Below are 15,054 nucleotides of genomic sequence, written 5' to 3' on the forward strand. Positions count from 1 at the left end.
TTATTCAATTTTCCTTTATTCAACAATATTTATTGAGCCACCCACTCCCACCTACTCTAGGAGCCACTGTGCTGGATGATTTTCAATGTGTTCACATCCTTTGAATTTCACATATTTCCCTACAACCACAGGAGGTAATGCAGAAAATATAGCTTAGAACGGGAAGTGATTTACCCTCGTCCCTCTAAGGCAAAGCTTGGACCTTAGAGCAGAGGTTTTCATGGGCGCTGGGACACATGGCGATCAGACAGGAGAGAAGGGCAGTGTTAGAGCAAACAGTCAGAAGCTGTTCATAACCAGAGGCGGTCGAGATGATCTGTGCTGATGCCTTATCAGTATCATCTGGGGATGGTCAAGGGGGTGTCATCCAACAGAGCTTGGCAGGAAGGATAAAAACCTCTGCGTTCAGGGAAGTGGATAGTCATATGACACGGAGAAAAACGGTTTTACATTTTAATACTATGGAAAATTCCAAGTGTTTTTGAGTAAGAGCTGTCTAGACAAAACAAAGACCCCGTTCCCATTAAAAATAACGGCAACAACATCCCCCCCTCCAAAAGCAAAGCAAAACAAAAAACATAAACGAAACCATAAGTTAACAAATACTGTAACTATTTCCAGTTTTCATCATAAAACAAGTCCCCCAATTTATGCCTCTTTAGACTCCAGATCTTACCTCGCTTGCAGCATATGTGTATAGCACTTTATTTTTTATGACAAACCACAAGTGCTTCCAAGGTTTTTTATTGCCCTTTGATCTGTACAAATAGCCACTCATGGAAGAATCTTCTGTGTTTGCTGATACCTAGATAAGCAAACCCCATACATAGTTTAATGATGTTCGGACAAAAAAAATTTAAAGTAATAGAATTGCTTTTGATAAATGGTTCTGAAAGCAATAACCATAATAATAATGTTTAGGGAAGACACTGCTTATTTTCAGTCTGCTACCGTACAAATGGAAGACTTGCCATTCCCATGAACGCAAAAACCCTTCCTTTCAGAAGCAGTTTTGGAAGCCTGCCTGGTTCGCGTGTACATGCTTCTTAGTGGGTTCGTCTGTGTTTTCTGCGTTGCCAGAAGAAAAATAATGGCCAAGGCCAAAAAGTCTTTTTTAAATCTGCATTTTGGGGACTGTGCATGTTTATTGCTTTTTTTGTTCTGTTAATTAGGGAAAATTACTTAAAACTTTAACTCTGTCCCTGAAATAACAACAACGACAACAAAAACTATACCAACAGAAAAATAAATAGAAAATCCTGCTATTATTGGTGATTTTAAGGATCAGTTTCTGCTCCCCAGGTTTTGGTCTAAAAGACAGGAAGCTTGTTTTACTTCATAAAGGGCTAAAAAATGTTTTAATCTCTGGGCAAAAGGAGTAAGCTTTTAGTGATTATAACTTGGCAGTTGAAACTTCTCTCTCTTTCTTTTCTGTTAACACAGGAACAAGAGAGATGTAAAAAGCCAAGTTTAGGACTTGTGGTAGGGTGAACAGACTCTTAAGTGGCTCCCCGTGACCCCCTGCCTCCAAAAGTCACACTCTTGTACAGTCTCCTCCCCTTGAATGTGGGCAGGACATGTGACTTGCTCCTGACCAACAGGATATGGTGAAGGTGACAGATGTTACTACCCTGAACGTTACATTATATAAGACTTCATCTTGCTAGTAGACAGCTCTAGAGACTATCTCCTATTCGGGATTTGAAGAAGTAAGCCACCAACTTGGGAGGCCGCATGGCAAGGAGCTGAGAGCAGCCTCTAGGAAAAGCAAATAAGAAGCCATGGCCCTCGGTGTTATAGCTGCAAGGAAATGAACTCTGCCATCAACCTGAGTGAAGACGGAAGCAAACCCTTCCCTAGTCAGTCTCCAGATGAGAATGCCACAATGGCCAACACTATGACTGGGGCCCTGCAGAGATCCCAGCTACACTATGCCTGGACTCCTGAGATAATAAATGTGTGTTGTTTTCACAGAGTAATCAAGCAAGAGAGTAAAATTCAAACTCTACTAGCCACAAAACTAGCACAGGTGGAACTAATTAATTAACTAATCAAAGTGGGAGTGGCTAGAAAGGAAGTACTATCTGCTCTCTGACTTGGCTGGCTGAACACTTGAATCTAACAAACTGGAATAGGAGAGTAGTGATGCCTGTGGAGGCTATTATCACTTTGTTTCAAGTTTTTCTTTTAAAGGAAAGACAACCTACTATTAGTGATATCAGTGGTATATAACCAACCAATGCCTACAAATAACCATGAAGATCAGTAAATGTTTATAAAATGCCCAAAATATTCTGCAGAGTTCTTTCCTCTGGTAAAGGGTCTGCTCAAAGTAATTAAAAAAATTCACGTGTCCAAGTTATCTTTACTTTCTATCGTTGCTATAAAATGTTCTGCAAACCTTTTGGCAGCCATTTTCGAAATGACTCAGATCATATGGGAGACCAAGGCAGATAGAGAGGCACCAGCCACACCTCATCACCAGTATTAAAACACATATCTTAATAGTAGTGAGAAATGACATCTTCCTTTATGAATGAAAAACAGTATTATATGAGTATGAATAATTTAGCCTCTATCAGGTTGCAAGTTTAATGGAAACACTTACTTCTTTGAGAGCAGCTGGGATTTTTTTCTGTTTCCTCCCTGATGGAATACTTTGTAAGACTGATGACAAGGCACTTGAAGATTTGTGATTTCCGGGAGATCCAATCTTAGGAGAGTGCTGGTGATCTAAGAGAAATCAGGTACACTTACATAGCTAATGGTAACCATTCTGCAATTCAATTTAATTCCGATCAATAAACAGGGCATAAAATACCCATGGAAGGATATGCCAGAAACTGAAGACACTGATGGGAACAGAAGATGTGTGGCTGGAAGTTGAGTAGGAGAAAAAATTTCCACTGTCTATGATTTTATACTTTATCAACACTAAACCATATGAAAGGATTATCCTTTTGTGCCTTTAGAATTCTGAAATGTGAATGCACCAGCAACTTAAAGAAAAATTTAAAAACTTCAATCCTGACTTTAAAAAAAACTAACATAGTTTAGTATCTAGACAAGTAATATTACAATGAATGAAGAGCGAGAAAAGGGGCTATAAAACAAGATGAGCAAGCAATTAATTCTGACTGCACAGGTTCAGGAGAAGCTGGGAAGAGAATGAGATGTTTGAGTTGGCCATTAAGGTCTAAGTAAGAGTTTGCCAAGCAAAAAAAGAGGAGGAGGAATGCTCCATGAAGAGAGATCAGCATAAGCAAAAACAGACAGAGATGAAATTAGATCATCTATTTGGAGAATAATGAGTCTGGAAATAAAAGGCCAGTTCTAAGGAACCTGGACTGTTTTTTAGGCAGTGGGAAATCAAAGACCTTTTGGGCTGGAGAGTGACATGAGCAGACTGAATTTAGAAAAATAAATCTGGTGGTAGGAAAGAGGAAGGATTTGCAGCAAGAAAACACGTTAGGAAATTAGTAGTCCAGGTGAAAGACAATGAGGGCCTTGTTGTAAGACGAAGAAATCAAAGAGAAAGACAGGCTTTCAAAGATAAGTTTGACAACATTTACTGACCAAACGGGTGTGCATGATGAGGGAGGAGGATTCAAAAACGAATTCTGAATGCTTGCAGCCTACATTACATACTCAGAAAACAAATGGAGGAACAAAAAGGCTGGCAAAGGATTAATTAGATGGATATGACTTCTTGGAAAAAATGCACACAGACAATAACAAACTCAAAATACAGATTCTGAAATAGTATGTCATCTGGCTTTATGCACTTAGAATTCTCATTTGCTGATGAAAAGTTATTCTTCATGGAAATGAAAGCTAATCTTTTTAAAATTTAGAACCTAAAGGTTTCAGGAATTGAACCGAAGATATCTCCCCAAAATACAGACCTGAGCAATCCTACTAGTTGCACTGATCCGAACTGTAGGGATAATGAGTAAGTGGATATGACTTATCATTTTGTATTTGGTGAAAAGCTACACATTTAGATGTACAACAAAACCTCACGGAATCAGTCCAAGTGATCGAAATTAGGCTAGCAAAGGGACACCCGGTATATTTCCACAGAGAACTACTTAACATGTAGATAAAAATGATTTGTAATGAGCACAGCTGTGAAACTAGAAACTTCAAAATTACTTGAGAGTTAAAAGTTCCCTTGCAATTATTTTAAGCATTTTACCCTATAATTATATTTCTATAATTAATATTCTCAGCAAAACTGTTTTCAGAATTAAAAATAAACTCCAGTCCAACCTCTCTTGGAAATACCACTAAATATTAGTTAAGAGATCTTAACTAAGAAAGCAGTAAGGTCCATATTTTGAGATCACCAATCATACTGCTAATATGTCTAAGATGATTCTTTCGGAAGGCTGTTTGAAAGCATCTGGGAAATAAAGGAATTCTGGGTTAAGTCTTATATATTACCTAATTTCTGCAGTTCTTGGAAACAATGTTCACATACTCTTGCGGGTTGATTTTTCAGGTAATCTAAGCCACACTTATTTGATGAACAAGCTTGGCATACAATCTGAAAACACATTGGAATTATTTAATTTAGAATAATCTTTGTATCCAAACCATCAGGCATGTTACCACTTATAGTGCTGCCTACTTTTCAAAACCTCTGTACAGTCATTGAATCTCAGTAACAACTCCGTGGAGTTCAGGCACGTAATGAACTCACACACAATACCCCACTGGAAGACACAGAGGCCACAGATTATTACTTAGTGTTTACTACAAAAAAATAATATATTTAATAGTCAATCTGTACAAAACGTTTGAACAGTGCCTGGAGTGCAGTAACTGCTGTGGTACCTGTATTATCATCATCGTCATTGTCGTCACTGTCATCATCACTGTCGTAACCATGACCACCTCTGCAACACCTCTCCCCGTGTCTAGCCCTATATTAAATGCTCTCTAAATAAGACCTCGTTTAACCTTTACAGCAGCTCACTGATGTCATCGTTACTATGCGCATCTTACTAGCGAGGTCATGAAGACTTAGAAACTTCACTAGTGACAAGTTCAACACTGAACGTTCCCCCTAGTAAACACAGCAGGCCCTTGAATAATGTCATTTCATTGTAACATCGATGTGATGCCACAGAAACTTAACCCTGGTTTACGTCCATCAGCTTGCAGTAAAAACAGTATCACTGCAGGTCATTTCACCTGAAATGCAGAACCTATTGACGACAAGTGAAAACTTACAATCCTGAGCATCTAGATAAATTTAGTTTAAATAATTATCTATAAATGAGAGGGTCTATTAATGGTGAATTTGTAAGTTTTTGTAAGTTTTTTGAAATAAAAATTTAATCATCTGTAAATGTGAGGGTCTATTTAATTATGAATTTGTTAGTTTTTTTTAAAATGGAAAATTGTCTATTATTGACAATCTAAAATAACCTTGAGGTAGGAGGAAATAAGTTCCCTAACAAGATTGCCCCGTGCCCAAATATTAAAAGAAAATACCATCCATGATTCAGTATTTCCCCCCTACAATGGCTTACAAGGGGAAATGCGCTCCCTCGCTATACACAGCCGGGAGCTACTGGAAACTACGGTGAGGACGGCCGTCCTCTCCCACCTTTCCCACCTTTCCGCAGGCCCGGCAGTGGTGTCGTCTCCAGGTCAGAGTAAACTCACTCGTGCAGACCATACACATTGTGGCTCTGGTGTCAGGGATCCAGATCGGAGCCTTCGACCCAAGGGGACTAGCTTCCTCTTTATTTTCTGGGTCGGCCTGTGGAAGAATGACTTCTGATTACCTCACGCACGTTGCTTCAGATCATGCCCTTTGGTCAGCGGTGGTGGCTCACAATGCTGATGGCATCATTAAGGATATGGGATGAAGGACGGGGTTATTATATTTTTCATGTTCTCAGGATATTAAGATTAGCTACATTCCTCCAATCCTCTAATACAAAATTAATTTTAAAAGATGTCTATGGTTAAGTGTGATGACAGATGTTTAGTTTCCTTAAACTATACTATATTTTCTAAATTTTATATGATGAGGTTTTATAACTAGAAAAAACATGAATATGCCACATGCTATCACAGACCTGCAGTGAGACATTAAAAGGATAACAATTTAGCCCTGAGATTACACACAGACCTCCAATCCTTCTGTGGAACACATGTTGCTTTTCTAAACCCCTGGGAAAGGTTTCTTTAAGACAAAAAGTAAAGTGCACTAAAAAAAAAGGAGAAGGAAAAGACAATACCTCATCAAGACTCCTACTAGGACAGAATGTGATTCTTTTCTTGGCATACTCTTCTATTGACCTGGAAATCGCTCCCAGCCATTCATCCCTTTCTGCGGCAGAACTGTTGGGGGCAAAACAAGGTTCCATCAGCCAGATGTCAGCTTTTATTCTTTTGTGTTTTTCTTACTTCTTTTCCTTCTCCCATGGCAACAGAGTCCACCACCATCTAACAATGCTGGTCACAGGCAGCAGCTCTGAGGTTTATGTGCACAAGTAATCGGAGCAGACATTAGAGAATGCACGGTGCTTTAGCAAATACTTTCTTCCTTTCCAAAAGTACTGTTTTATACTGAGTGGCTTTTGAGGTCTCCTAACTTTGGAGGTATTTTTGTTTGGTTTTACAAGCTATTCACACACTTAATAATTATGATTATTTATATAACCAAGGAGTTTCCTCAAATACAATCCTAGAATTTAAAAATATTCCAAAGGCTCAAGTTTCAAATTCAAATTTATATCACAGAATACTAAATATTCAGTATGTTTAGATCAGTAACTACTACTAAAATTTTCTAGAAAGGGCAGTGGGTTAAGGAAACATATTTTTGGTACCATAAACAGATGTTTAAAGAGTGGTTAATAGGAAAAATAGCCTATGGTTGTCAGGGCACCTCCACCTGTAATCAACTCATCACATTTTCTGTTCCTACCCTCAGTTCGTCAGGAGCTATGATTCAAATCCAGAGGAAATGAGCCCAAAAGGGGGAAAGCCTACTCAGAGGAGAGCATTCTTGTTCTGCTTTTGTATACCTCCCCCCCGCCCCCAAACTCGGGTCATTTCAGATCATCACTGGTATCAGCACATCGTGTTTTGCACACTCAAGAGTGAGAGGCACATTTTAGGGTGTGTGTTTGTGGAGACAAAGAGAGAATTTAATAATGAATTTAAAACTCTATCATAAAATAAAGTCCATCATAATAACGGGAATGAGACTGTGTAAGACAAAGTGTATTTTTCTTAGAGAGGCATACTAAGGGACGGATGTAGGAGTGAAATGACCTGCCATCTGCGATTTGTTTTAAAATACTTTAGAAAATAGGAAAACTGGTGGCACGATCTTCTTGATAATTTTTGAGTCTGTGTGACAAGTATATGGTTTCATTATATTATTCATTCCAACTTCAAATATATTTGAACTTTTACTCCAAAATAGTTTATTAATAAAAAGTTTATATTAAAAAAAATACAAGAAAGTTATGTGTCACACTGAGTAAGATATTGAAAACGTGTATGGTTGTGGCTTTTTAACTCTCAAGTGATATTTTTAAAATGAAAAATGCTGTAAAAATAATGGCATGAATAGGCACATTTTGTTGTATTTCAATGAACTCAGAGCAGGTCAAGGAGATATTAGATACTAGGAAACCACTCGTTTTCCCTACAACAATCATTCTTAGCTCACTGTACTTTGCCATGTATAATGTGCTCCTGTGTATAATGCACACCCGTGTTTTTTGCCCAAACTGTCAGGGAAAAAATCTTTGGTTTTAATTTTTTTTTTTTGGTTTTAATTTTTTAACTCGTGTTATATATTTGTATTTAGATACTTGTTTTTTGTATTATAAAGGGTATTATTTTGCATATGGATATCGTTATTGCTTTCTAGAGTTACACTTCTAATGCATAAGCATAAATAAAATAATTAAAAACATTTATATAGATACAGAATTAGTACTACCCATGTATAAATGCACATCCTTATTTTTCACTCAAAAATTTCGGCAAAAAAGTGTGCATTATACACAGCAAGATACGGTAAGTGCCACTGAGAATTTGCACTCATATGGCTGTTAAAAGGTAGAATTTTACAAATTCTTTTACAAATAAAAATTTGTAAAATAAATACAATAAATACAAATTTACAAGTAAAAACTTTAAACTAGTATATTTCTCAAATTTTTATTATATGCCAGAAACAAAATAAAAGAGAAACAGTCCCCATCTCTCCAAACCTAACAAAACCACCTCAGCTACCTCCACTATTCGACGAGTACTGTCACAACTAGCTGACATTTCTTTAACAGTTACTACACGTCAGCTAGCCGTGTCAAATGCCTTGCGAATGTCATCATACCTCTTCCTCAGAGCCGCTCCACGGACTATAGAGTGGGTTTTACACATATCCCGACCCCCACACCACCATCCACCACCACCATTTACAGATAAGGGAACTGAGGACTCGAAATGTTAGATGATTTGCTTTATGTAAGGGACTACGCTACAAGTAGGCACCAGACCCAAGTGTGGCTAAAGGTCGAACCCTTCACCACAGTGTCATCTCTGGCCTCTGTTCCTGTTCTCTGAAGAACTGCACTCTAAAAACACATGCTCCAATTTCCAAGCAAACATTCATAAAATATTACCATTCCTCCCTCCTTCTCTTCCTCCCCACTTTTTCACTGGAAGAGGTAACAGAAACGGAGAGGCAGATGGCTAATCTGAGAACTGCCGTCTGATTTTTCTGGAGCCCCGAGAGCACATGGAATGTGATTTGACTGCAAATCATGTCACATATGCTGCTCTTTCACTTAATCATTCCTGGCGCTCTCTGGTGTGGGTTTCTGCCAAAACAATGTTTATCAGCTCTTGAAAACACGTATCTCACAGACCACACACATTTGCCACAGCATCGAGTAAAGACATTCTCGCTCTCCTTTTGTAACATGGTTAGCAGAAGAATCAGGATCTTCCTTGGATCAAGAGAACAGTTAAACCAAGTATTCTTTTCTTTATGGGGTGTGCATACTACCAGAAAGGAAATGTATATTTCATAAGCATAATTTTCCCATTGATTGGGATTAATTTCCAAGGGGGAAAAACACCCCAATAGAAGGACTTCTGGTGTGTTAGACCTTGTTACACCACTTACTACTTGTGTTAACTGTACCTGCCACTCTGAGGTCAAAAGGCCACACTGCTTCACTTCATTTGAGTAACATTTACCGGGAGCCTACTAAGAGCCACCTACTAAGCCATAACTAGGCACACAAAATACACCTCATTTGTAAGGGCTTACACGTAATTGAGGCGAGACATAGAAACAAGTAACCACCACATGATAAAAGAAATGTAAGGCAGATAAGTAACACAGAAGTAGTAAATTACCTTCTGTAGGTGACAGGGAAGGCTTTGCAGAGGTGATGACTAGGGTAGGATTGGAAGAATTACAGGAGTTTGACAGGGAACTCTTTAGTCTCTCTGTGAACCTTCATCCAGTGTCCTACGTTTGGTTCTCATCTCTAAGCTGATGACTCCCAGGTATAGGCCTCCAGCCCAGCTTCCTTCTGGCACTGAGATCCTTATATACACTGTCTCCTTGATGGCCCCACTTTGATGATGCGTAGGCACCTCACGTTCACTGTGCACACCTGAAACTAGACTCCTGATCTCTCCCCTAAAGCTGCCCCTCTCTGAGTGTTCCCGATTGCGGCAAATGGCAACGCAACCGATACACTGGACACGCTGGGGCTCACTCTCGATGCCGCTCTCGCACCCTCTATGTCCAGTTAGCCGTCGCCTTCAGTTCCCCTTGCAAACCATTCTCCACACAGCAACCAGATACTCTTTTAACAATGCCAGTCTGATCACATCATTCCCTTGTGCAAACCTTTCAGTGGTTTCCTGCGGCTTTTAGGCTAAAGGCCAAAATCCATAAGATGGTTCCTCGAAATCTCTCTCTCTTTCTCTCTCCGTCCCTCCAGGCTTATCTTGGGTCACTTTCCCAATCATTTCCTATGTTCATGCCACACTGGCCTTTCAGTTCTTTGAATATGCCATGCTCCTTTCTACCTTCATATACACTGTTCCTAATGACCAGGAGCCTCTTCCTTTCCTCTTTGCCCACCTATCCAACTCCTATTTATCCTTCATAATCAAATAGACACAGGGGTCTTTAGGGAAGCTAAACCGGACTGCCCACTCTCCGCCAAATCTAGTTCAAGGCCCTTATTTTGCAGCCTCATATCTACTAGTAGTTCTCCTGTGTATTACTTAAATCACAATAATAACTGATTGTGTTAACATGTGGTAAGTATGTGTCTTCCCTAATGAACTATAAGCTTAGGGGAAGAAAGGCCCTTTTAATTCTCCACTGTATCCCAAATGCCTGGCCCAGGGCAGAGAACAAAGTGATGAATTCTTGAAGGAGGTAGTCACCCGCACAAGGCAGCAGCACACAGCATCATAAGCAGATCCATGCTGGGGGAACGTGCCAGGGTTATGCAGGGGTGAGTACAGGAAGAGTGAATGGAGATCAGGCTGGTGAGGCGGACAAGAACCACAGCAAATGAGGCCCTCTTACCCTTTTTCCATGTTATACAGCACCTGGCTCATTGTGGTTGGGGGATTCAGAAGGTGAGCAGGGCATTCAGTATGTGTTGGTTTCCTTCCCCCACGCCACCCTTATCCTCCTTGGAGATTTGTTTTTCCTTTATCAAGAACTTTCCACTTCTATCATTCCTCCTGCATGTCCCACATTCAATCATCCATCAGCAATCCTATTGGCTACCACTTCTTACCACTTTAGTTGAAGAGACCATCACCTACAGCCTCTTACCTGGTCTCCCAACTTCTACTCTAAGTCTCCAGTGGTCTATCTTCTACAAAGCAACCAGTGTGCTCTTTATTGAAATTATAAATTAAACCAGATCAATTATTAGCTTAACGCTCTCAGATGGTTTCCCCTCACACTTAAAAATCCCAATGACTATCCTAAAATCTAGGAGATCTATCGGGAAAAATATGGACATCCCTATATTTATCTGATTAGAAACCTAAGAAAGGAAGATTTACCATCATTTCCCGAAGTGTTTAATTTTTAATAGAATAGAATTTTTAACGAAGCATTTTTAGTTAGGAAACTTAAGTGCAATTAAAAACTTGAGTTTCCTATGGGCATTTAATTTCCTCTTTGAATCTTTGAAAATAACTCCTGATTTTAAGAACCAAGCTTCCATACTTGCAAAGGGCCTAATGTACAGGGACTTGATGTTCTTTGCACTTTTGTCCAAACTCAGAAGGAAGAAAGAAGGTAACAGCTCTGGCAGGGAGCTGAGAAGCATTTGACAAACCCTGGAAACAGGCATTTGCTTCTGTCATCCAGAGATCTGATGCCAGGCAGCGGTGGCTACTCCACCTGAGAAGAGTGACATGACCAGGAAGCTAGCTGCTCTTGTGGTCCTCTGCTTTTGTCTGAGTCCTTGACATTCATGGGCATTGGCCAAATCATTACGGTTAAAAGCATTCATTTAGTGTCAGATATACCTGGTTCAAATTGCAGCTCGACTGCTTATTAGTTGAGTAAACTGGACATGCTTTTTAGCCTCCATTTTTCTTATATGGAAGGTCAAGACAACACCTATTCCACTAGTTACCATAGAAATTAAAAGAGAAAACAAATACAAAACATTTAGCACCATGCCTGATGCAGAGAAATAAATGATTCCAGTCGCAGCTCTAGCTGCTACTAAGACTCTAGTTGATTTTAATAGTTTGGACACAGCTGTAAGCAGGCTGCCTGGGTCCAAATCCTCGCCCAGATAACTTTATAGCTGGGTGGCTTTTCTCACCATTAAATGGGTATAACAGTGATCACTTACCTTGGAAGGTTGTTGAGAAGATCTCATAAATTAATACACAGAAAGTGCTTAGGATAATCCCTGGCACAAAGTAAATGCTACCACAGTACTTGCTACTATTTTTATAACAGCTGAGGTTTGGTCTGAGAGCCGCACAGACTCGCTACCCCAAGCCAGCAGTACAGCATGCTATGGCTGTTGTCTGTCCCTTCACTTGTCAAACCCTGCCAAGCACCCACTTCTGCCATTTGGCCAATAACTCCACAACACATGTTTATGACTCATACAGCTTCGGGGATGTTTTTAGGACTTTATTTACATTGAAGTATTATAGCTTGATTTATACATGTAAGTCACTGCAAGTTCTAGTTTAAGGCAATGTGGTACATTAACAACAGATTTAAAAGCAAAAAAACTTGTATTTGTATCCTGACTTTGCCAGCTATATATCCTTAAGACAGCAACTCAATTTTTCTGTAACTTAATCTTCCTCATTTTTAACCAGATGACGCCTACCTCACAGATTTATGTCCTTTCAATGTTGTACAACGATTGGAAACATTCACTTAAAGAAAAGCAAAGCATTTTTCAGCATTATTATTCTATTCAAAGGAACATTTTTACCTTTGTGCTTCTAGCACATGATAGCATTAGTTCTCTGACATTTTATCTATGTGGCACACCAAGAGAGAACTGCATGGTATTCAGAAAGAAAAGAAGGGAAAAAAGTTAAGTCTAGTTGTTAACTTAAATGTAAAAAAAGTGCTGGAGATGGCTGACCCTGCCAATACTGGCAATGCCCATCTGTACGTAGTTTTTAAATTTACCTGGCTGAGAGAATGAAGGAACGTTCTACACTCTCAATCTTTAGTTCATTCTGATATGCTTCTTGGGTGGGTTTTTTGACCTGGAAGAAAGCAAAACAATTGGAGCAAACTCATCCTACTGAAAAGCTCATCTCTGAAGCGTAGCTAAAGTTGCCCAGTGCCCCAGCTGCTGACCTCCACCACCAACCCTCATTTCGGTCTTGATCTACCACTGCTCTCCCTCATCTACTCTCTGCTACGGATGAATATAAACACCTACACTCACGTAGGCCCCACTTTCCCACCTTCAGGCCTTTGCTCACTATCCCCTCTATCTGGAATGCCTTCTGCCACATCTCAGCATGCCCAAATGTGACCTATGCTTGGCTCTTCCTCCAAAAAGACTTCCTCAATTCTCCTTCTTTCCTAGCTGCCATCAATCCCTCCACCATGTCCAACTACCAGCTGCACATTCTTTATTTTCTGAACTCCCAGACAAAAACTGTAACTGTGCCTTTCAGTGATCCTCATTACTGTCTCTTTTATAAGTGTTTATGCATATTGTATTTTCTCCCCTACTGGTTGCTAAGCCCCTGGGGAGACTAGCATAGGGGCGTAGAGAAAAGGAATCATGCTTCCTTTTATCTTCATATTCTCCGCCACACCTACTGCCATGTTATTTATGGTAGTACTCAGTAAATAACTTATTATAAATAGACTAATGTATGAATGAATAAATGATGGGTGAAGAAATGAACCCATGAACAGTAATACAAGAAAAAGTTAAAGATGATTATCTTAGGGATTTTTTCCCTAAATATATTTAAGTAAAAAAAAAATGTAACAGCTGTGCAGACCTTCATTCCAGCCAACGAGAGCATGTTGTTCAGTTTATACGTCCCAGACTGCAGTGGCGTTGTATACAAGAGGGCATCATTGAACTGAAAGTAGAAACATTTCACAGGATGAAGTAAAGGAACGAACTTCAGCTACAAAGTCATAAGGCACAAGAATAAAAGAAAAATACTACTTCTTTATTAAAAGCTCTCTGAATAAATACGTATGTTCTGCTGATAGACACAAGAACCACCCAGAATGTTTTGTTAAAACACTATTACAAAGGAAATTTCTTAAAAAATGTGCTTTCTTTCCAAGTGTTGTAGACAAACTTAATGGTTTCTGAATTCTAAATCTCACTAAGGTATTAAAATCTGCCTAAATAAATAACTGATTGAATCATTTTGTTTTACAAGTTAAACATGCAATATACTAAATTCAAAAAGAAAAAAAATTTTCTGGTTATGAATCTTTGTTTCCTATACTTCAAATGCAAACAAGCAGTGCAGTCTGTCAAAGGTCCCACTAAAACTGCTATTTGAATGTGCAAATGTCTCCTTTTATTAAGCAGCTACGCCTGCCTTGGGCTCGTCAGACACACGCACAGCCACTTACCAGGAAAAACACTCGGGGCTGCATGTCTTTCCGAGAGAGCTTCATCAGAGTTCCTTCTTTGAGAAAAACCTGATTCATCCAAACAGACACCCATTTAGTCCTACCATCACCACACAACAACAACACACATATAATTTCCTTTTCAGCTTCCTTTCTCCTGCTTTTTTTTCCTTTGGGGGCTGGGTGGACATAGTTTCCTTGTGACTTTTTAAAGTCATGTTTCTTTTTAGACCCTGTAAGTCATTTAGGAATGGACAAGGCTGCAGTTTCATAAATCCACTATTGGCCCCAGGGGTACTCTGTGGTCTGAAATGTATTTGACCCAGCATGTGCTTTATGCTGAGGCACGGCCAACATCCTGACAATTGCACTTTGCAGTTTTCCTCAATTCATTCCCTAGGCCATTTTTGTGCTCTATTAGGAGCATCAAAATACCAATTTTCTCCTTCCCCTCATAATCCTCTCTTACATGACAGATTTTAATGAAATAGTCTTTAAAGTTGGTGAGGTAGGCCAGCATTATACAATAAAATGATGCTCTCTAATCAGATACTCTGCAGGGACCACTGCCATTCTCCTAATTCAATCAGACTTCTTGTCACGGTGACTTACGTCATGAGCGTTTTGAATGGAGAGAATGAACTTAGTGGATTCAGACTGGGTAAATGAAGAGTAACAATAACAAACACCCTAGGTGTACAACTTAAATGAAAAATAGCTACAAACTGTGCCAAAAATCATCGTATTAAATTTGCAAAAGGTAGTCTAAAACACTTACCCGTCCAGGCTGCACTATTTCATGGTGTCCATTTAAGCTGTACTGAATTTGCATAAGTTTTTGGAAGTTGTCCTACGAAAGAGAATGCAGAGCATATAAAGGCCCTGACTCCCAGGTTCAATAGTACACCAGCCACTAAAAT

General features: G+C 39.3%; 1 protein-coding gene across 4 annotated transcripts in view; it reads right to left on the reverse strand.

The window, feature by feature from the left end:
* Positions 1 to 15,054, reverse strand: part of FGD6 (FYVE, RhoGEF and PH domain containing 6) — a 106,777-nt gene that overhangs the window by 3,724 nt on the left and 87,999 nt on the right. For 2 of the 4 annotated variants that reach the window (XM_024579067.4, XM_045187206.3), the window contains exons 11-19: positions 14,913 to 14,984; positions 14,135 to 14,203; positions 13,540 to 13,623; positions 12,704 to 12,783; positions 6,258 to 6,360; positions 5,627 to 5,773; positions 4,447 to 4,549; positions 2,609 to 2,733; positions 677 to 805 (exon numbers count right to left, since the gene is read on the reverse strand). In XM_024579067.4, coding sequence (XP_024434835.2) covers positions 677 to 805; positions 2,609 to 2,733; positions 4,447 to 4,549; positions 5,627 to 5,773; positions 6,258 to 6,360; positions 12,704 to 12,783; positions 13,540 to 13,623; positions 14,135 to 14,203; positions 14,913 to 14,984 — 912 coding nt within the window. Of the gene's footprint in view, positions 1 to 676; positions 806 to 2,608; positions 2,734 to 4,446; positions 4,550 to 5,617; positions 5,774 to 6,257; positions 6,361 to 12,703; positions 12,784 to 13,539; positions 13,624 to 14,134; positions 14,204 to 14,912; positions 14,985 to 15,054 lie in introns of all 4 variants that reach the window. The other 2 variants (XM_045187205.3, XM_045187204.3) reach the window with 1 other exon arrangement.

The sequence above is a fragment of the Desmodus rotundus genome, chromosome 3, assembly GCF_022682495.2.
Source record: "Desmodus rotundus isolate HL8 chromosome 3, HLdesRot8A.1, whole genome shotgun sequence".
Classification (NCBI taxonomy): domain Eukaryota; kingdom Metazoa; phylum Chordata; class Mammalia; order Chiroptera; family Phyllostomidae; genus Desmodus; species Desmodus rotundus.